The 23,363-nt window shown below is 36.4% G+C and overlaps 1 protein-coding gene across 8 annotated transcripts in view; it reads left to right on the top strand.

Annotated features, from left to right (window-relative positions):
* Positions 1-23,363, top strand: part of ZMYND8 (zinc finger MYND-type containing 8) — a 62,765-nt gene that overhangs the window by 13,851 nt on the left and 25,551 nt on the right. For 6 of the 8 annotated variants that reach the window (XR_012648740.1, XR_012648744.1, XM_075018746.1 and 3 more), the window contains exons 4-10: positions 11,225-11,373; positions 15,873-16,091; positions 16,982-17,095; positions 19,417-19,509; positions 20,686-20,773; positions 21,412-21,467; positions 23,196-23,273. Coding sequence is in view for 6 of the 8 variants with exons in the window: in XM_075018746.1 (XP_074874847.1) it covers positions 11,225-11,373; positions 15,873-16,091; positions 16,982-17,095; positions 19,417-19,509; positions 20,686-20,773; positions 21,412-21,467; positions 23,196-23,273 (797 nt within the window). In the remaining 2 variants the exon portion in view is untranslated. Of the gene's footprint in view, positions 1-11,224; positions 11,374-15,872; positions 16,092-16,981; positions 17,096-19,416; positions 19,510-20,685; positions 20,774-21,411; positions 21,468-23,195; positions 23,274-23,363 lie in introns of those variants that run through there. The other 2 variants (XM_075018755.1, XM_075018781.1) reach the window with 2 other exon arrangements.

The raw sequence follows: 23,363 nt of genomic DNA, 5'->3' as shown, positions 1-23,363 counted from the left end.
AAGCTGAAACATGCATTGTTTAATCTGTTACAAGGGTGTTAACATAGCCTTTGAATAGCCTGGTTTAAGTAAGGTGGTGGTTTCAAAGCAGCCTAAGCTGGTCAAACTGCTCGCTGTAGCAGTTTTATCCACTTCCTTCCATACCTAAGCTGGCAGGAAACTAACTGAACCATAAAACATGAATAGATTTCTACTAGCTTAGTGTGCTGAAATGGCTTGGTAGCCTGCCAGAACTGGTGTAAGAGAGAGGGCACGAATATACCAGTTGGGTACAGGAAGTATAGAGCTTTGTTAGCAAGCATTCAGATAGGGTTAGGCTGTAATGAAGCTAGAGCTTAAAACCATAGCTGACACTTCTTTCTTATGCTTTATAATGTGATATGCAAGAGTGAGTCTATAGCTGTGGTCAGAGCTATGCAGCCCTACACGCTCATCTTCAGCTGCATTTTTCTATCCTTCTCCTTAGGCTGGCACTGATGCTTATGCTGTTGCATAGTAAGCTATATCAAGCAGCTGATGTAGCAGAAAATTGATCATTTTTTGTAGTATTAGTTTTTGCCTAGATCATGAACTGATTAATCCTACTATTGCACACAAGTACCTGTCTGTAAAAAGTTGTGGGGACAGGCATCTGGTGAGGTGGGAAAGGGGAGTAGAGTTACTGTAGCAGTTATAATTTAGATCTGCTTATAAGCTGTGCTTGTGCAGCTTTAGTAAAGGTTTTATAATACACCACTCTCTTGATCATAACAAGAAGGCATAAGGCATCTGAGAACTGGAAATGGGAAATGACAGCTTAAAGAGAATACAAAAACATGAGAGTCCAAAAACATAAAATAGAGTCAACAGAGGATTGCTGTTTAGCAAAGGAGAAACACCATGTATTAGATTATTATAATATTTTGTCCTCTGCATATGATACATTAACATGTCTGACACAAAAATCTTGTTATATTTCTGTTCCAGCCCTATGGCCTACTTCTTAACCTTGTTTATTAAATATTTCAAGATGGGGCTTGCAAGGCTTTCTGGAGAATTTTCTGAGTATTTCCAGGTTGTGGTTCCAGATGAGCATAACAAACTTATTTGTTTAGTGCAGTTCTGTCTTCACTTGTGCTTGTTCTCTTTGGACAGCAGTGAACTCTCCACTGGGGTTTTTTATCCTATTAACCTGGAAGAATTTTTTTTTTTTTTTTTTAATTCTCAGGTTAGTTTTCTGCTAGTTTATCTCACTTACCTGCCAACAGTAGTTAGCTGTGGTGGTGGATGGACTTCCATGTATGTTTCATCTGGTACTGTAACCATTGACTGTTGAGTGACTAGTCAAAAGGAGCTCTTTAACTCTCTTCTTCCCATCATCAGTCATATATCTCTTATATTGCCTTTACATCTATGCTGGCTCTTAGCCAGCCCTCTTCCGAGTCAGTTAAGGTCTTGGGTATAGAATTAGTTTTCTACCTGCTTATCTCCCTGAACCAGATTATTAGGGAGTTGGACAGATGTCATTGCTAGGAGCAGACTTGCTCCCATCAGTGACAGCTCTTAGCTTGTCATAAAATAATATACTGAGACACTACTGCTTAATGGTGAGAACTCTGACTTTTACAACTTTTGCATAGCTGCAGGTTTGTGTTGAAGGCTTTGGCCTTAGGGGCTTCTCTCAGTGGTAACAGGTTCAGTTATTATGAATATAAATGCAAAATGACTAGTAAAATGGGATTTCCAGAATACAGTATATATTTTCTAACAGTTTCATAATGGTATATTGTGTATCAACTTTCATTGCAGTGATACCAAGTATTTAATTACAGAGATGAGATTCTCACTCCAGTGTGAAACGTAATTTGAGAATCCTCCACTGAATAGTAGTGCAGCCCGAGGCTTTTATCTCTAGTGCAGAGCCCTTGTTACTTAGTAATCAACAGGAGGTCTTCAGGACTGCCTTGGGGCAGCAAGTCCCCCTACAGCCAGGCTCTCGTTTATAATTAGCTTACACATTGCAAGTTGTTGGGAAGTGTTTCTTTTTCTCTATCTTCCAAAGTCCTACAATGAAGAAACAAGCAACACTGTCTTTTTGTACTTGTGTAAAATTGTAATGTAGTAGGAGTTCATCAGGATTTACACAACCATGGCTAACCTTTGTTATTTATTACATTAAGCAACTGGATTGGATTAATTGCATCAGTTGAAGTTTCTGGAATGTAAACAGGGCTTTAGTGGTTGATTGCAACTGCATCATATTTCAAAATTCTGTCATAAGATTAAAATGCCTCAGAGTTGAGTATAAGTTCTAACAGATTTATCCATGATTTTGTTAAGTGTTTTGAAGATAATTAAGCTTGCTATAGTACTATAGGTATTGGATTTGAAAAATCTTAAATCTATTAGCATCCATTCAGGGTAATAAATATAATTGGGAGACTTCACAGTTCTCGAGTCAATATAAATTATTAATTGAAGCCTGTTCTATCAAATCAGACTGTAATGATGCTGACAATGGAGTTAGTGTTGCTCCTTTTTCTCTCAGAATTCTTCATTGATTTCCCTCAACACCATTTAAAGTAAATGCATTTAGAGCTTTTGAGGAGGAGGAAATAAGAGAGAAGTGACAGCCTAGGTGGAAGTCAGTTTTCTGTTTTTGTTCTTGTTCCTTCTAAAGGCATAGTTACAAATTTCTGTGGGGTAGTGGCAGCTTAAGCAGTCTTCAGTCACCTTCGTATTCTTGTACCTTCTCTCACGCTGCCTTCTTTCTTAAGCTAGCCTAGCTGTTTCTTACAGCCATAAAATGGATTCTTTATGAAACTGCTTTCATGAAATTTTTGTTCTTTTGTTCTGTTACATTTAATCTAATTTAATTCCTTGATATGGTTCACCAAATGTTGGCAGAACTTTTTGTGTCATAATAAAAGGGATAGCATGGGATTGGGAATTAATGTTAACAGAAGCAGCCTTGGGCTGGCTCGGTTTAAGTGACACTTCTGCCGAGTGTCTAACTTGCATAGAACAATTGACTAGGTTTCTAATTGGAAACCTTATTCAGAATTTTGCATATTGGCCCACTTACATTGAGATATCAAAAACCTACTTACATCACAGAAAACTTATTGGTGTAACTAAGTCTCAGTGTACTGATATCTAATACTGTTCCTGGAAGACTAAAATAATGCTTTCACTGAAAAAATACATTGCTGTTTCTGGCTCCTGGAAAACCAAAATGACTGCTAATTTTACCATCTTTATCACAACTCATGTTGAAAAGGTTGTTTTTCTGTTTTGTTGGGGTTTTTTTACTGTTTAAACAAACATGCTTCTGACTTCCCCTCTTCTCACTTTCTGAAAATGTCCAGAACAGAAGAGTTTTGTTCTACGAGCAGTAGATATAGCCACTCTATAACAGCTCATTTTTCATAGAACATGCATTTAAAATATAAGAAAATTAGATACAGAACTTGAATAATTAATACTCTTATGAAAGTATAGTAAACTTGATGTAGTTAAGATAAAGATAAGTTTTTTGATTGTCTGAGCTTTATTTTGAAATGCAGAACTTTTCTTCCCTTCCACACCAGCTCAAAAGAAAGGGTAATTCTTTGCTTACAGTAAAAAGCTTTTATACTGCAGTTTCCATACTTATTGCAAAAGCTTTTGTTTTGTTTGCCTAACCTTTTTGCAAGGTTGAATTTGAAAATCATGATGTATAGTAAGACTGATTTACTCAGGCTTTTCTTAATTGGCTTGCTACCCATTGCACTGAGGATGCAACACTAAGGCAATATATGCTGATCTAAGTCAGACCTGCCATGCATGCTCTTTTGTCAGCCACATTTCCATCCTTTTTCTTTATACTGGCACTGTCAACTTTGGGACTTGTTGGTATGCCAATCAGCTGAAATGAATTTTTGAAGTTTTTGTTTGTTTTGGCCATGTCGGTTATTTAAATCATCTTGCTTCCTGGGTGAACAAATAAAAGTGCTAGAGAAGGGAAAAGGGAAGAAAGTGTATCTGTGGAAGGGTACTGTGAAGCCTTAACTTAGATCTGTGTAACTTGCTGTGGATTTCAGCTCTCATTAGGGCCTTACTGGTAGAGAAACTAATGCATGTGTAATAGATGCTTACAAATACATATGTAGACACCATTTCATTTTGGTTTTAGTCTGGAATTCCTTTGCATTTAATTTAAGCAAGTTTTTAAATTAAAAATAAAAAAGGTATATGGAAAGAAGGGCATAAGGGATGTAAGATGTCACTGCAATAAGTCTTTGGTACTAAGCAGTTTATGCTGTGTTCTTACAGTAAGGCATGTTGATGTCACTTGTTTTCAGGAAGAATTACATCTGGGTATCATGGGAAAAGCAAGGAAAACATTTTACTTTTACACATTTTCTGAGTTGGCACCTGCTTCCGTTGAGAAAAACGCGACTTCTCAATTAGTTGCTATTGAACGCTCATGGTACAGCACTTGGCAATGTGTTGAACATAGAAGGTATGGTTGTGGTCTATGCCCCATATGCTGCAGCAAGACAAGATCCCTGATAGACAATAACATACTTTTGTTTGGTTGGTTTTTATAGTTTTTTCTAAGCTAAACGTAGTAAGTCACGATCATAGTTTATCTGCTTAAAAACTGCATTACCATCACATCAAATTGACTTCTAAAATAGTCATAAAGTATGACATTAAGTTGCTTTAGGTTTTAAGTATGCTTTTTTAGTCTGTCTCCTGGGAGCAGTAGTTACTCATCCTCTAGTCACATGATGGAATACTGAAAGAAAGATTTTAAACTTTAGGTGAAGCTCAGGTTAGTGTGTTGTTCCCCAATGGATGGTTTGCGAGAGCACTCATAGGTACTTATGTCAACCTTGGCAACATAACAGAGCAATTAATAATAACCTAGTGATGTAAAAACTGGTAACTTTTAATGAGAATTTTAAAAGTTACTTCAGGTGTCTGTGTTTTCATTTGCACTGGAAACACAATTTTGACATAATGCGGAGAAAGCAAAATCACACACTTAAAAATCAAGAAATAAGTGGAGTAAGGTTGCTTGACAAGTTAATTAATTAGTATGATTGGTTTATCAATGAAATGTTCATTTATTAATGTACTGTAATGCCCTTCATTTAGTACACAGAGCGTTTCATTTCTTATTAACCTTCTGAGTGCTGAGTAACTGCAAGTGATCTCAGTCTTTTCACTTAGAAAGGGTGGGTGCACAAATTGATGCCTATCTGAAAAGTTTGATTCAGGTTGACTTGCTCAGTATATGATAGGAGTTTTGTAGAAGAAGCAGGGAGATTGCAGGGGTATGTGCTAACTGGTGACAAACTGGCATGGTGAGATGCTCTCCAAAATGAGACCATTCTTGCTCATTAAACACCTTTTTAAAAATACTTGCTTGACATGGAAGAGATCACACAAATTCTTGCTGTTCCTTTTTGGAGCAGAAACTTGAATCCACCTCCTAAGTAACTGTTCTAGTCACCAAGTTATTGCATAGTTTAAATTTGGTCTTTTTTGTTCTTTCTTTTTGGATTTGTTTCACTTTGTTCAAGTAATACGTACTAAGTTAAACTACATTGGGGATCCAGGTTAAAAATTAGCTTTCCTCCTGACTGGTTATTTTAACAGGGATCAATTTCTTGATCCAGTTCACAGCTCAGCTACACAAACTCTGCTAACAAAGCTGGAAGAGCCAAGGAGGAAGAAGCAGCAGTGTGGGCTAAAAGGGGCACTGCTGTTGAAATTCACACAAAATGCAACTTGAGCATTTTTTATCTTAATTAGAATTGGAAACTATAACTCAATTTAAGTAGGTGCTACCATTCTTATTTTACGTGAACTGAATTAAAAGATTGTTCTATTATTAGGTCTCTCACAGATTCATAAGTTGACAACATATAGTGGTAGTTAAAGACGTTAGCCTATTCCACTAGCACAACTAAATCTGAAAGAAAATGCCTGTGCATTGCTGTTTTCCTGCTTATTCCTTAATTTTTCCATTTATGTCTTACATTGCCTCAAGAAAATTTCTGTACATTTCAATAACTTGCAAGCTGAAAAAAAAAAAGGTGTTTTTCAGGTCAGTTTTTGTATGTTGTCTGTGAGTCACCACTAGTTTATTTGAAAATCCCTAGTATGCTCAGGTGTGAACCACAGAAGAAAATTACACTAGTTTAAGTATTTTTGTGAAATCACTTCACCGAGCATATATGTCTGTGTGATCATTTGGTTTAATCAGTATTGAATCAGTACCTTTTCTGTTGAAATATAGTTTGGATTTGGCTGTGACTGAATTGTAATTCGGTTCTGGTTTAGATAAAAACAGTTTAACCCTTTTCCTGACCCTTAATCAGTTAGTTTAGGAAAAAACAACATTTAAAAGTGAGAAGCATCACATTATGGGGGCAGGCCACTGATGAGGAACTTTACAGCTGATTTTCTTTTTTCATACTTAGAGCCAAGGCACAATGTGCCGTGTCATGGGCACCTTCTTTGTAATCCTCACAATCTGAGGCTTAAGAGCTGAAAGGAAACTGGTGTGCTCCACTGGTGGCAGCTTTGTGCCTGGGAGTAAGAAATGGAAGCCAAAGGACAGAAAACTATATTCTCCTATTACTCCCCTTGTTTAAGCTGTGTCTGCATGTGTACAGTCTGGAAATAAAAGTCTAAGTCTCTTCAGTGAGTTACGGTGAGGGCTTTATTTGCTGGAGAGAAACTCAGGCTCAGAGGTCCTTGCGAGTACTTTGAGGAAGTTGTTTGCTGTAGAGAGGGACAATTCTGCAGATCTCTCTGCATTGGGAAAACAAGGATTAAGGCATGGTCAGCACTTCACAGTAAGAGTAGTTTATTTATGACTGCCTTTAGGTATATATGGAAAGTCTCTGTTGAGAACTGCAAATTATAATAAAGAAACAAAGTGTTATATTGTACTTGCTGTTCTGAGCCATGTGGTGATGGAAAGATGAGAAAATACATGATATGATGGTGGTTTTGCTGATCACTCTGAAAGCAAAGAGTTCCCATGCTGAATAAGCTCCATTCTACTTCAGCGAAAAAAAAACCCATAGAATTCAGAGCTTGTTTTGGTTTTAGGTTTGATTGCTTTGGTGAAGTTGTGGGGTTTGGTTTAGCTGACACTTGATGCTGCAGTGTTCCTTCCAGGATGGCTGTACTGTCTCAGCTCTCTTGGGTTGTATGAAGTGTATGCCAGCCAAAGGAGTTCTTCTGCCACCTTCTGTGCATAATTAGCTAAACTGAAAACAACCCCTAGTCTTCTGTCAGCATGGTTGTATACCTGTATTAGGATTTTTATTGTCATAATTGCTTAAGGATTGGAGGAGGCAGACATTACATTTTTCACTTTTAGGTGACATACCTTACCTGGCAATTCTTTGTATTGTCATATCAATCTAAATTTTGGCCTAAATGGAGTGAGAGGCAGATTTGCTTGAATTGAAACAAGTAACAATAATGGTCTCTGACACATTGTATTGGTTTAGTTCAGCCTAGGCATGTAAGAATATAACTAGTCCTAAATGCTGCCTACAAGTATAAAAGGGGAGGGGTGGAAAGGAAAAAAAAAAAATCACATTTCTTAGTGTCAAAGAAAACTCAAAACATGAAAAGTTTTTGTTTGTTTATTTAAACCAGCTTAACTACATTTTGCCAAAATTTTATAACTTATGTCAACAGAAAAGTTTGTCTGAGAGCCAACACTACATTTCTGCAAGGCAGCACTGCTGAAATAGCTGTGCCTACATAACTCTAGTGGCAGACACTTTTCCTAGGATTGTTGAAATTACATGTGGTGTTAGCCTGGTGCAGCTATTCTAGATGAATACAACTCAGGATGGGCAAATGCTTCTACATCTCTCTTCCCTCCTTCAGTTATATCTTCTTCCATCTATCTTTTCATATGTTTTTCATATTTATTTATAGTTTTCTTTATCGTTATCTTGACACACGTTACCAAGCTTTTGGTCAATCAGAAGTCACCATATAGCACCACGTTTTCCCTAGAATTGTGTAGAAAGAAGTCAAAACCACTGCTTTTTTCTGTGCGGTTATATATTTGGGGAAGAAAAAATTTCAGAGCTTTCAGGAACTGAAAAAAATGGTAACTTTACAGCTGATTAGGTAACAATTGCATCTTTCATATTTCTGGACCCATCTGAAAAAAGTGTGATGCGGATGATAGTAGGTAAGATTGGCATTTTCACAAATTAATGTAGACCAGTGCAACTTTTCTTGCATAGGAGAAGTTCTTCCACTATACCATTTCCATCTTTCTTTATATTTTCTTCCATACATGTAAGTAGCATATGTTCTTGAAATGCAATTTAGTCTGGAAATATCTTTTCGGAATACTTCTTGAGCTTGCATCGTGAGTAAGTTTTTGTGGGATCATAGTTTTTTTTGAGAATATTTTTTCAAAATGTTTTGCTATGTTACTAAGTGTGTGGCTTCTTGACATTGTTCTACTCTTTCCACTAAATAATATATTATTTTCAATAAACTTAAACATATATGCAAGCGTTCCAAGGTTAACATCAAGATTACATCATATGTATCACTCCTATTTTTACATCAGTATTGTTTGGCCTTTTTCACAACAGAAAAAAGTAATTTCTTCCATAGTCAGTTCGTGCTCAACTATTGTTCCAAATATTTTTTTTCTATTTAAAGTGCATAGGTTGTTAATCTTATCTCCATTTGTGCAAATCATTATTGCAGCCAATTTTATTTTTCCTTATTGACTGTTTCCCCTGCACATTTGCACAAAATGCAGAAATCATGTAGAAATCTAATCCAGTTTCTTCATTGTGCCATAGAACCTCTAAGATTTGTGCCATGTGACAAATTATCTTACTTTTGAATGCAATTCAGTGTCACTTTTCAGTTTGACAGGGTATTATTCCGAATACAGTTTTAAGCTAAACTGTGTTTTACTAGCTCACTTGTTAGACTGTCTAATGAGAAAGTATCAGTGGCTACATTGTGTGCAAGACTCCTTAAATGTGTTAAAATCATTCCTTGAGAGGAATGTTGTAGCTTAACAAAACTGTCTCATTCAATAAATAGTTAAAAGTCAGACTGGGAGGTGTTTGTGGGAGAAAGGTGTTTGTCCACTGCCTATGTGAAATAGTCTAGTGCTGTGGTTTTCAGTATTTATCTATTTGGGGAACTTTCAGTATTTTTTGGTGGACCTTTTTATAGTTAATTTAAATCTGTTGAGAATAGACATGCTCTGATAAGTTGATCCAGTTACTTCTTGTTCTTGTACCTCTGATGTTCATTGGAGACTTCAGGTGAAGTGTTTCAGTGAGGTTTTGGTGACTTGGCAACTTGAGACAGCTCAGTCCATCACCCAGTGAGTCCTGGAAGGCAAGAATATGGATCCAGGAGGTAAAGGATATAGGATCATGGCAACCAGCAGTTTGATTGCCTCTGGCTTCTGTCAAATAGCTGCCAAAAACTGTTTCACAGAAAAAACTTTAAGGCAGCATTAATACCAAAAGCAGCATTTTTCCTTCTCCCTACATGTTCCCATCCAGTATAACTGCTTTGCTGAATGCATTACAAGTGTTCGTGTGGCTGTGTAGTGAATGGGGTTATTGAAAAAAATTACTCAGAAAAAAGTTATTTTTTAGACAGGTTTTATTACTCAGTTGTTTAGTGTGCAGCCACAAAACATTTGCACTAGCACGTGTGAGTAGGGGATTGAAAATATGGGAATGACTTTGGGGAGAGTTCAGTTGTTTCTCTCTGATATTGATGACTTCTGATCCCTATGGTTTTATCTGTCATTTTGTTTTGTTGCATGCATTAAAAGCTTAAGGAAAAATTAAACGTGTAAAACCAACTCTGTTGAACTTTCACTTGTATTTTGCCAAGATCATTTCACTGTTCTATGATTATCTATTACAGCTGATGGCACACTTATTTCTTTTGAAAAATGTCAGTAAGTTCTTTGTAATTGAGCTGAGCATTCCGTATTCATTAGGAATCATTTAAATTTTGTTCTGAGAAAATGAAGTTGCAAATGCTCTTATTTTTACCTCAGACATTTCTGATGAGCTTGTCAGTGATTTTTTTTTAAAGTGTATTGATTTTTTTAAAGCTGTAAATAATTCCTTCTGAATATTCTAATGAACACAAAACAGTGACCAAGTAAACAAAGATGAATTAAAAATCTTTGAAGAATTAAAATAATTTAGCATAATTGGAGGAGTGAAGCAGACATGAAGATCATCATAATAGGTATTCATTTGGTAGAGCTGTGTCTCAATTTCCTTCTAATTTTTTAAAGAATTTTGTGTGTGTTTTTATAAAATGCAGTTCAGAGCCACCAGGGCTACTTGTTGCTCGTGTGATGAGTTTAGACTAAGATGACAATCCGTGACTTAGAGCAGCTGAGACACAGGCACACGCTCCCTTCTGCCAGCTTTGTTACTTGGGATAGTAACTTCAGGCATAGATGGAAGCCGTGACTTATTACTTGTAATTTGCTTGGTTGAATATGAGAGCTCTGACTGTGGGAGACACTGAAAAGTTAGGTCACTTTCTGTTTGTTGCTCTAGCTTGCTGTCAAAGGTTAGTACTTGACTAGGAGTCTTGTCTTAATTTTATGTTTATACAATCCAATTTAGCAGGTACTACAGATGACTAAGTATTTGAGGTAGCATATTTATTTCCAGACTATACGACAATTTAATTTTTTCTATTTCTACTTCAATAAGTTTATTTAAGTATGAGAAATGAATGATGAGGACTGACTTTCCTCTTGCCAGATTTTAACTTCTGTTGCTTATGTTCCTAAATTACCTGAATGAAGCTGTCAGGAACTGTTGTTAATGTTGTTTCTCTGCTTTTAAAGTGTATGACATAAATTAGCATAGCGCTCTGCTAAACTACAGACATAACTGTTGTTATACTTTATAAGATACCAGAATTTGAGATGAGGTGAATGGCCAGAATGCTGTGGGAAAAGGAGAAAATATTTAATGTTAGTCTAAATTACTGAATTGAGTTGAGAATTGAGAATTCACTTAACAGTGGCATTGCTTAGCAAGTCTGTGCTTCCAGTTTTGTGAGTGACTAGGTGAAAGGCAATTGAGAATTTTTATTCTGTTCAGTGAAGGAGTGTGAATGACAAACCATAACCTCGTTTGAATGTTTTTCATTGAAATGCACTTTTCAACCATATTGTTTGCATCTGTTATAGATCCTGGCTCTGCTGAACGCACAGCACAAAAAAGGAAATTTCCCAGCCCTCCACATTCCTCTAATGGTCACTCGCCACAAGATGCATCAACAAGTCCTATAAAAAAGAAAAAGAAACCTGGTCTATTGAACAGTAATAATAAAGAGCAGGTAAGAGAAGTCATGGTCTTGTTATGCTAGAATATGAAACAGTGAGGGATGTAGAGACAGCTACAGGAGCTCTCTCCTCTTTAGGAAGCTCCATTTTTGTACTCTCAGAAGTGGATATTCATTTTTGAATGCAGTGGGTGTAGGAGGCGTCATTATAAGTTGCATTTGGATATTCTTTTATTTTTATTTTACATCTGTATGAGAAAGACCACCTGTGTCCTGCTGTTTGATTTCATAAAGCTAATACAATGTATAACCAATAAATGCAATTTTTAACAAAAGGATTGTGAAGGATTATAACCACAACAACAGTAATAGCTGTTATTAATTAAAACCATTAAAAGGAAATGTTCAGTGATGTAATATCCTAAATTAAGAAGGATCTCATAATGTCAGTGGAAGTCCCTCATCTGCTTTTAGTCCTACTGCTAATTATTAACGAAAGTCCAGCTCCTTCCTTGGTACTCTTCAGATTCCCTCCCCTTCCTTTAAATTGCTGGGCAGTGTACACTCCTACCAAATGAGTTAAATCAAAGGGTCACATTGACAGTACTTTTCAGTCTTCATGCTTGAAACCTTATTTTCAGTGTCTTCTGAATACTGAATTTATAGCATTTGTTGCAGTTCTTAAAAGAATTTGACTCCAGAAGACTTCGACAATTTCTGATTCATTGTATGATGCAAGCGAAAGAATTATATTAAGCGTATTGAATAGCAAATACTGTAAAGCATCTGCATCATCTTGGAGGAGATTACATGAAAGCAGTCTTTAGCCTTACTGAAGTTGTTTTTCATTTAATTTAATAATGACATGTCTGTGTATTTTTCAATGTTTTTTGCCAGGATCATATAAATACAGGATTAAGTTCTGAGAGTTTAAAGCACTTTTTGCTGGTCTAACAGCATCCACATTAAATATTATCCTGGTACAATTGCACTGGTTAAGAAAGAAAATGAAATTCCTAATCACTGCAGTTGTCCTGAAACAAAGACTTTGAATAAATCAGGGCTTGATAGAGAACAGTCTTACAGTGTCAAGCGTATTTTATTTAAGGATAATTGGTGGGAGGTCTAGTAATAGCATGTGTAGGCATGCTTGCACTAGTTTAATGTGGTCAGTTTGGCTTTTACTGAGCTTCACTGCAGGCTGTATAAATTCCTCTACATCCTGGACATTTACTGCGGAGATGTTGCCCCACTGAAGTCTGAGCTTCTAACTGTGCAGTGTAGAGATAATTTTACAAACAGTGGAACTGACTCTTAGGGTACTAATTTCCACTTTTTATTCATGCATTTAAAAACATATGTGAAAACACAACTGCAGTTGTTGAACCTGATACATTCCCCTCGGTAAATCCTTTTCTGTTTTCCAGGTATCTCAGACCTGAAATATTACAGGATAGAATAAAGTTGTATATCTAATGAAGAAAAGGAATCAGACTTGCTTAATGCTCTATTTGTTACAAGTTAGCAAGAAAATACCATCTGTTTAGTTTTGTTTAGCTTTTGCAAGTTGTTTTTAATTTAATATTTTCTTGCATGTCAAATTTGAAATGGGCATGCCTGAAGATTGTTGTTTCTAAAGTAGGTGCAAAATTCTGCTCTATATGGTAGCAGGAGTCATTGAAGATTATTTTACTGCTGAACAGATGTGAGCTAAGCACAGTTACTTGTTTTGCTTTCAGGTTAAGTTTCAAGTTTAATGTAGTATAATGTAGCTGATAGTTGTGGTTCTGATTGGCTGATAAATCCATTTTGAGGTATGACAACATCACTGGAAACCTAACTTAATATTCTACATTATGAAGTGTTTTAATATTTGAGTATTTCAAGATACCATTACTAAAGTTATAGTTTCATGAAGCTTCGTATTACATGTTGTGGATGCAGTAACAGATCTTCAGAATGGTGCCAACAGGTATTTAAAATATTTAAATACCAGGAAAGAATTATGGAATTTTAGAATGTAGCTAAGACAGGTTAAAAATCAGGAACTTCTGACACTTAATTGGTCAGTAATAGTGTAATTGAAGTTGTCAGTTTGTTTTAATACTAGCTTCAATATTAATTTAAACAATAAATATAGTGATCTTTTTCTCCCCAAAACAGCACTACAATACTTTCCTTTTTTCTTCAGTTTTCTGTGTCATTCTACAAGTCTTAACTTTTTAATAACTACTTTAAAACAAGCTACCACCTATTTGAGCTTGAATTGGCTAGTTGTGAAACAGTTGAGAAAAAGCTTTTCTTTCAAAACTGTTAAAATTTAAACTCTTAAAATATTTTACTCTGATTAGAACAAGTGAAAAGGTCCTTTGATGCAGTTGAATCATTCATTTTCAGTCCTTTAGTTTTGTTGTTTGGGTCTTCTTTGAGTCTCAGAACCTTTTTTACAGAAAATAAATTCCTCTCATGCTCTAGCAAGAACAGATTTCTCTTTAATTTGGATGTTATGAGCTGATTTCTGTGGAATATTTTCACAGGTTTATATTTGTCTTAAAGCAGTATCTTTGATTCTTATGAAGTTAGTGTGGATATACTGCTTATACCACTTCAAAGTCAGAATATGTATTAAATTCTTCTGGTAATTTCCTTTATCTGCAGTTGAGGAAATGCCCCATAACTGCATCTCCACGTAAACACTATTGAGATTTTGGTCTCACAGCTGTGTTGCATATAGCTGCAAACAAAACATGTTTCTGCTCTGTAAATTGCAACTTTCCCTTCTTCGCTTTGGGTTTCCATATGCCTTTGTATCTGTTTGAATGATGGTAGTAGTAATGCATTCGAAATGTAGTTAAAGCCTTATGCTGTCCCTCTTACTCCACAGGATCTCATAGAACCTTCCTTCTGAAAGTCTTGTCATGTTATATGATTAAATATATATATATAAAGAAAGTACAGAAAATAACACTTCACCCATTTCTGTGGTTGGGAACAAAGTATCTATTTAGTAGCTGTATCATCTGTAGAATAGAAAATGAAAAACGCCAAAACTGATAGAATTTCAAATAACATTTTAGGTAGCAGAATGCTTTGGGAATGTTTGTGGGTAACATCCTTCCTTTGCCTAAAATATACAGTGTTAGATAATCGCAGATGATATCTCTTCTGGTGTATCTTTGAGATACAACATCTTCAACTGGGTTGTCACTTCTGTGTCATCTAATTTGACTTCGAAGGTCCTCTATTCATGCAAATAATTAGACCTTGTCCTTTGTAACTTTAAAAATCTAGAAATATCATGGTCCAAGCTGGCATGCTGGTGGTTTGTTGTGACATTAATTTATGCCCTGTGTGACTAATTTTGTACAGGATGCTGCAAAGGTATGGAACATGCATATGGTTGCACTGTTCTATGAGTCATGTGGGCATGTGACAGCTCACAGGTCTAAGAACTGGAAGATGTGTAAATGGTGTAGGATGCATGCAAAATTACCTGAGAACCAAAGAAAATGGTTCTGCAAACTACAGGCATTTGGATAGTTACAAGTAATGTCATGAGGAAACGGTTTTACATCAAACAAAAAAATGACAGTAAATAAACTGTCTAAAACTCAAATTGTTTCCCTCCATGTCTTTCTCAGCAAACCACCCCTATAATTAATACCAAACAGAAAACTTAAGTTCCCTTGTCATTAATAAATAGAATGTAGTTTTCCAATAAACGGTAGCAGCTCTTCAAGGCTGATCTAACAAACTTAAGGTATCTGGGCACCCATTTTAGCCAACCCAGGCTCTTCGCTTCTTGAGTTTTGGCATCAGCTGTGTCATCTTTGAGCTGTCTGGGGCTCAAGTGGAAGACTAGTTCATACAGTTCACAAAGTTAACACTGTTTTCTAGTGCAGGCAAACCAGTGGAGATTGTGAGTCTTAAATTCTGATAAACATATAAATGGTGGATTAAATCTTTCCCAGTGTTCCTGGTCCTGTAGCAGAGGTGGCTGTTCAGGATGTGAATTTACTCCTTTGTCATCCTACTCTACGGTTTGCCTTATTAATCAAAATCAGGACTGGCTTGCTTCGTTGTACAAAGTTGTGAACTACTGCAACTTAGGACAGATTTGCATGGTGTTCAACTTCTTGTTTCAGGACTAATTTCTTCAGTTGTTCCAGGTTTAGCCACCACTAAATATCTTAGTGTTTAGCTTACACGGCCCCATGAAATTCTGAGTTTAGAGGACCTAATACCTTCTATAGCAATACTTCTTTCTTGAAGATAAAAATGTTTACTTACTTTTGTTGGATTGCATGTCTTGCACTCAATGCCCTCACTTGCCACAAAAATTTATTTTCAATCTTGAGTTCAAACTGGCATTGGACATCTGAATAAGAAGTAAACTCCTTTATGAATGATTTTGTGCAATTAGTAAGATGAGCTTGCATGAATGTTAATCAAACTCTGTAAACTGCTGTTTGCTTATATATTATGAATATTATTATTTGAAAAAATGCAAATTTGTTTTGAAACCAAACCTGTTTTTCTTGCCTACATTTCAGTCAGAACTAAGACATGGTCCGTTTTACTATATGAAGCAGCCACTCACCACAGACCCTGTTGATGTTGTACCACAGGATGGACGGAATGATTTCTATTGCTGGGTTTGTCATCGGGAAGGCCAAGTCCTCTGCTGTGAACTCTGTCCTCGGGTTTATCATGCTAAGTGTCTGAAACTGACAGCGGAACCAGAGGGGGATTGGTTTTGCCCAGAATGTGAGGTTAGTTTGATATAAGGAGTGGATTTCTTTCTTGTTTGTGAGATATAAGCAGAGATATTTGGCATTCTGAAATGTTTCTTGTTTATTTCTATATTGCCTCTTGGGAAAGGTACCTGAAAAATTTTTACAGAAGAGGAGGCATTCATTGCTGTGTCACCACTTTTTCTGTGTGTGTACCTGCATGGTGTTTGCCTTCTTACCACAAGTCTTCAACTTCCTTTGTTTCCATCTCTAGAGAAGGCACCATTGCAAAGAGTGATCTCTTCATCAGGCACCTCTAATTCTGAAAACATTCTGCAGTTTTGACTAGTTTAACTTGTGCTTCTTCTAGTGCGCTGATCAGCTCTGCAGCAGAAAAAAATTGTACTGTAAGGGCCTACATAAACAAGTGATTATTTTATTACTTTTTTTTTTTTCTGCAGGGCTGAGGAAGAATTTAATCATTCCTCTCCAGTGATTCCTGGGGATAGAATACTTAGCATTGAAGTATCTTTAATGAAAGCAAATGGGTTAATCGCATGTTTTTCTTTGATCACATATTATATTAGAGCCCAGGTGACCTCACTCGTTCATATTGCTGTGAACCTGCATTGTATTTGGGAATTTTATGTATTCACACATTCACTTTGCGTGATCTCGAAAACGATGGAGAATTTTCTGGTATTTCTCCTTTTTTTTTTTTTCCCCCCTTTGTTTTTTTTTATTAACATACCCAGAACAAAAACCAAGTAAAACAAGCACCTGAGGTACTTATATACTGCATCATCAGAAGTTTTTTGTTTCTTATAAGATAGTTATTATCTTCCATTTGAATGCTAGAATGTTTCAGTAGAGAAGAATTTGCCTAGAAATGTTTGCTGATGAAATATTTTTTTAATCTTAACTTTTAGAAAATCACAGTCGCAGAATGCATAGAAACACAGAGTAAAGCTATGACAATGCTCACCATTGAACAGCTATCATATTTACTGAAGTTTGCACTACAGAAAATGAAACAGCCAGGGGTAAGGAAGATTTTTTTTTTTTCATGTTTGTCATAATCCTGGGTTTTGCTTCCTTTTGTGGATTATGAACCTTGTTTATTTTATCAGATTGTATGTGACCACTTCTGTGCTGTCTACCACCTGTCTAGTACAGACAGATTAGTTTAGGCTGTATAGACTGTTGCGGAGTGCATTTAAAATGTAGTTTCTGGATGTAGTTTCAGTGGGTGTAGTGAAAATATAATGTGGCTTTCCAGTGGGACATGGTGGTTTCTCACTCTCTGAAAGTGGACAGTGCTGGCTCTGAGATACAAGGGGAATGAGGAGACATGATCTCTTACTAGTATAGTTATATGGGCAGGAACCCTAGGCACAGAGACTCTTATATTATTGGTGTCCTGGTTTCAGCTGGGATAGAATTAACTGTCTTCCTAGTAGCTGGTACAGTGCTATGTTTTGAGTTCAGTATGTGAAGAATGCTGATAACACTGATGTTTTCAGTTGTTGCTCAGTAGTGTTTAGACTATAGTCAAGGATTTTTCAGCTTCTCATGCCCAGCCAGGGCACCTGACCCAAACTGGCCAACGGTGTATTCCATACCATGTGACGTCCCATCTAGTTTAGGAACTGGGAAGGGGGGGGGCAGGGATTTTTTCGCTGCTCAGGGACTGGCTGGGTGTTGGTCGGCGGGTGGTGAGCAATTGCCCTGCGCATCATTTGTACATTTCAATCCTTTTATTACTACTGCTGTCATTTTATTAGTGTTATCATTATCACTATTAGTTTCTTCTTTTCTGTTCTATTAAACCGTTCTTATCTCAACCCAGGAGTTTTACTTCTTTTCCTGATTTTCTCCCCCATCCCACTGGGTGGGGGGGGAGTGAGTGAGCGGCTGCGTGGTGCTTAGTTGCTGACTGGGGCTAAACCACGACAGTCCTTTTGGCGCCCAACGTGGGGCACGAAGGGTTGAGATAACGACAAACCTGACGAGAGCTTGGTTATACCTGTTGAAAACCTATCTTCTATCTGTTAGTAGAAATTGTTCTTACCACAAAAGTTATTTGTATCATATACTGCTAAAATGTTGCAGAAATTTTCCTCCATGTGGTGAAGACCTGTGGCATTAAATTTTATGCCATATGAGGCTGCTTTTCTATGAATTTTTATCATGGAGGTAGAATTGGGTTTCCTCCAACTTGTACCTATCTCTGTGTGTTTGTCTTAGACTGACTTCTCAAAATCACCATGCCACAAAGTTTCAGCTGTTCCAGTCACTCATTCTTTCTTCTAAGTTTCAACAATTCTGGTCACTTCTTGTTCATCATGCAAGCTTTGCCTAGTTTTTACGTGTGAAGATAACAGTAAATCAAAATACAATGTGATGAATTAGCAAGGGTTGTCTTAACTCATGCTGCCTTCTTGTTCTCTTACATAAGTTAGAGGAGCAGGGAGGGTGTCCCTGTGCCTGCAGTGTTGTACTGAAATATGTTGGGAAAACCAGATGTGCAGAATCATGGGCTCTCTGTAACTCTGATCTCTCTATGATAAGTATTTTAGCAGAACAATCATGGCAATTTCTGGGAAGGTTACTCTTAAATACTGACAAATTTTGGCTCTTGGAATCCTTTTAGTCTGGGATGGTAAATACTGTCCTATTAGATGAAGCCATTAGAAGCTTTAAGTGCTGCTTTTCAGTAGCAGTGTCAGTGTTTGTTTATATTGAATTCACAAAGTGTTTTGAAAATGTGGTTAGAAGGCTAATGAATGCTATTGAGATATTTTGCTCTTTAGGCATTTTTACTCATAACCAGTTGTTTTGGTACCTGAGTACTTTAATTGGTTGTGTTCCAAGAATTTCAGTCCCTCCACATTAGCAGATACAATGTAGAGTCCCACTGATAAAAGTTTGAAGGTGTTTGAATTACCAAGCCACCACTGTTTTGAAAGTTAAGAGTCTAACAAGAGTCTGTAAAAGAAGTATTTGTGAGTCTAGTGAATCAGAAATTTAGTGTCTTTATACTGCTAAAAACTATGTGTTGAACCTCATCTGATACTCCCCACAAAAAACCCTACTGTAAGTAATAACAGTACCTTTTACAAACCCCCTAACTTCTGCAATTCATTACTTCCAGCATCTGAAAAATAAGTTAAATGAGACCTTTTTCCTCTTGTTCTGCCAATACTTTATTACTTCACAAGATTTTATAATTACCTTTAAAGAATTTTCTCTGACATCACAGTTGCAAGTACTATTAAAAAATGTGAGTATTGTGTCATTGATGAAACTGTTCAGTATTAATAAGCAGTGTGATTTTTTTCTTCTTTTTTCTTTTTCCTAACAGACAGAGCCATTTCAAAAGCCAGTTTCACTGGATCAACACCCAGATTATGCAGAATATATCTTTCATCCAATGGACCTTTGTACATTAGAGAAGGTTTGTATGAAGCTAAGGGAGGAAGGTTCCTTGAGTTTGATTGCTATCAGTAAGATTTCTGGAGTGTTTGATGGGAGGGGGAGACAGGTTGCTTGAAAATATTTTGATGCCTTTTTTTTTTTTTTTTTGTTATTATAAATGCCAGTTCAGTTAACAGCTTAAAAACGATCACATGCCAACTGAACAAGTCCACTATTTTGTCTGAATCAGCAACAAATGTTCAGGAAAAACAGTATGAAGAAGATAAGCTTACACTGATGACTTCCTCCTGTATAAATTCATCTAATTCCAGGAAGGATACTGTGGGGAGACTTCATTAACCAGAGTTTGCATTTTATCATCATGTTTGTTAGCTATTAATGGATTACTGGTCCAATAATTTGGGACTGTTTGAGTGTGTATCCAGGGGTCATTCCAGACTCATTTTACTGATCATTCAACAAGTACTATAATCTCCACTGCACCTGAGGTGTAAAAGGAAAAAGAAAGTCAAGAGGTGGATAATGGGAATTTAATTTTCAGTTTAATAATAATTTAAAAGTTTCAAATCATGAAGAAGTTCTCTATTCTCTACTGCTTATGAAGAGTGAAACATTGCAGAGCTTTGTTCTGCTAGGACCTGGTGAAGACACAACAGGTTTTCATTCTCCATGTCCTTACAGTGGAGGTTGATGTCTTTATGGTATAAAAGTGTAACAAAACCATGTGACAGATTTTATCTAATTGAATTACTTTACCCAGGGGGTAGACTGGAATATCAAACATACTGTCTTATGTACTATGCCCAATAATTTTTTCTGAGTCTTGTAAAAATTAAAAAATAAAAATGCTGTGGAGCAATAATATATCAGTAGAATAAATGAAGGACTCAGTTTTCTGCAGAGACGTCGAGTGGAACACTGTTTCAGGAAATTAACAATTTTTTTGGAAATGTTGAAGATGCTGGTCTAAATAATTCATTATTTAGAGTTAATTTAGGCAGTTCATACATTATCAGGGCAGTCAAAAGACACCCTGAATTTGACAAATTCGTAAGTATTTAGAATCATAAGTCTTACAGTAAATAAGTAGTCAATTTTATTAATTGTATGACTGATAGGAAACAATGTTCAGGAAGAATCTGTCACTTTTTACTCATTTCTGTTTCCTGATACATTCTTAATTTTTTCTTTACAGAATGTTAAAAGGAAAATGTACGGTTGCACTGAAGCATTTTTGGCTGATGCCAAATGGATTTTGCACAACTGCATTATTTACAATGGGGGTAAGTATTAATATGTACTTATGTCCTCAGATATGAAACTCTGAAATAGTTGAAGTCATAGAGCAAGTTGTAGACTCTTCTAGTTGGCAAATGCTGAAAGTGTCTTCCTGTTAATGATTGTAGTGCCTAAACACAACAGATTATTTTTCTTTGTAGCAACTGGCACACATAAAACTGTAGGACCAAATACAGCCCATGCTGTCACTTGCTCATTCCACCTTAAAAAAAATTCAAATAAGTTAGAATCATAGAATGGTTTGTGTTGGAAGGGACCTTAAAGATCATCTGGTTCCAACCCCCAAGTTGCTTTAGTGTTTTGCATTGTGGCAGCACTTTATAGGAGACCTAAAATGAGGAGATCATACAGTGTGTCCCTCACTGAAAGAGTCATTATCAGTGGTGGGCAGGCTGGAATAGGCTTCAAAAAGGAACATTTAAAGATTGTTACGATGTTATGTTGAGAAGAAAAGTGCCTATCTTCTGCTATTGCAAGCTTATAGTTTATACATACATGTTTTACATCATCTCTTTAGATGTTCTCTTTTGTCTTTAATGGTAACTTTTAAATCTAAAACCGGTTGATTTTATAATTCTAGCATGACAATTTTCTTCGTTAAAGCATTTTATTGTTTCCTCAGGAAATCACAAATTGACACAAACAGCAAAAGTCATCATCAAAATCTGTGAGCATGAGGTATGAGTGCCCCAGATTGTTCTGTATTTTTAAAGTGTTCCATTTCATGTACTCGTGAATGAAATAATATGTGTTTTCTAATGTTTGTATTGCATAACCATAATTTTTGTAGGCTTTCTTATGTTTAAATATGCATATCCATGGCCTACAGAACGATTTTCGGCAAGGGCATTGCTAATGTGTCTTCTATCAGGATATTCACTATTTATAGTTAGAGATTTGCAGTGTGGGGCGGGAAGAGAAGAAAAAAAAGTGGACATATGGATTCTGCACAAAGACACCTATTGCCTTAATGAATATTTGGAGTTGGAAAAAGAGATCCACACCTTCTGATTCATAGATGCATTTTTTTGGTGGTTCTTTTGCTGTAACAATATGAAATTCCTCTGAATAAATGCAAAAATGCATGCATTCTTAGCATTTGCACTGTTTTTATTTCAGTGGCAATCCATAATGTTTAGTATTACAAAAACTTGCTATTCTAAATGTAATATATTTGAACAATATTTCATTTTTTATAAATTATCTGAAGATCTGACCCCTTATATTTATGGAAGTGCTTTCTCCACTCCCAGGTTCACACAGCAATATCCATGATTCACATAAATTCTGAGAATTTGTCAGTTCCTAATAGAACAAAATACATGTATAACCTGAGCCTGATACCTTAACTAGTTTATATAATATGAGCATAAGGAGTAAAATATTTTTGGTTGTGTAAATTATGAAATTAAATGCCCAACTGAGATTATATTTTTGCCACTGGAAGAAATTATGATAAATAATTCTTTATCACTGGAATAAAAACAACATCAAACAAAGCATGTATTTTTTTGACTGGAGTAAACAACAGTAGCATACAATCTGAAGAGGGATGTAAAAATGTGACTAATTTATTAACTGGAATGCATACGTTACAGGGGTAGAAAAAGATGGGTGTCTGTCAAAACAGTGTTGGTTTCACAGCAAGTAAATCATAGAATCATTTAGGTTGGAAAGGACCTTTAAGATCATTGAGTCCGACTGTAAACCTAACACTGCCAAGTCCACCACTAAACCATGTCCTTAAGTGCCGCATCTACACGTCTTTTAAATACCTCCAGGGACGGTGACTAAACAAACCACTTCCCTGGGCAGCCTGCTCCAACGCTTGACAACCCTTTTGGTGAAGAAATTTTTCCTCATATCCAATCTAAACCTCCCCTGGCACAACTTGAGGCCATTTCCTCTTATCCTATCACTTGTTACTTGATAGAAGAGACCAACCCCCACCTCGCTATAGCCTCCTTTCAGGTGGTTGTAGAGAGCACTAAGGTCTCCCCTGAGACTGCTTTTCTGCAGACTGAACAACCTCAGTTCCCTCAGCTGCTCCTCATAAAACTTGTTCTCTAGACCCTTCACCAGCTTTGTTGCTCTTCTTTGGACATGCTCTAGCACCTCAATGTCTTTCTTGTAGTGAGGGACCCAAAACTGAACATGGTATTGGAGGTGCAGCCTCACCAGTGCTGAGTACAGGGGAACGATCGCTTCCCTAGTCCTGCTGGCCACACTATTTCTGATAGAAGCCAGGATGCTATTGGCCTTCTTGACCACCTGGGAAATGCCGATTTATGACCACAAATTTGTGGAAAATTGATGCTAGCAAAATAGACAGGCTAACATAATAATACTGATCATACTTCGGACTCTGTTGAAGCTCTCCAATAACTGTTTGCTTTTTCTTTTCAGATGAATGAAATTGAAGTATGTCCGGAATGTTATTTAGCTGCTTGCCAAAAACGAGAAAATTGGTTTTGTGAGCCTTGTGTAAGTTAAGGATTATGGTATTCTAGTTAATACATTAAACTAGCAGTTCTCCTTTGACTGTTGCTTGTTATCTCCCCATTGTTTTAAACC

Source organism: Buteo buteo, chromosome 2, assembly GCF_964188355.1.
Source record: "Buteo buteo chromosome 2, bButBut1.hap1.1, whole genome shotgun sequence".
In the NCBI taxonomy this organism is placed as follows: Eukaryota; Metazoa; Chordata; class Aves; order Accipitriformes; family Accipitridae; genus Buteo; species Buteo buteo.
Note: the sequence above shows the minus strand (reverse complement) of the source record. Positions and strands in the feature narration are given on the sequence as shown.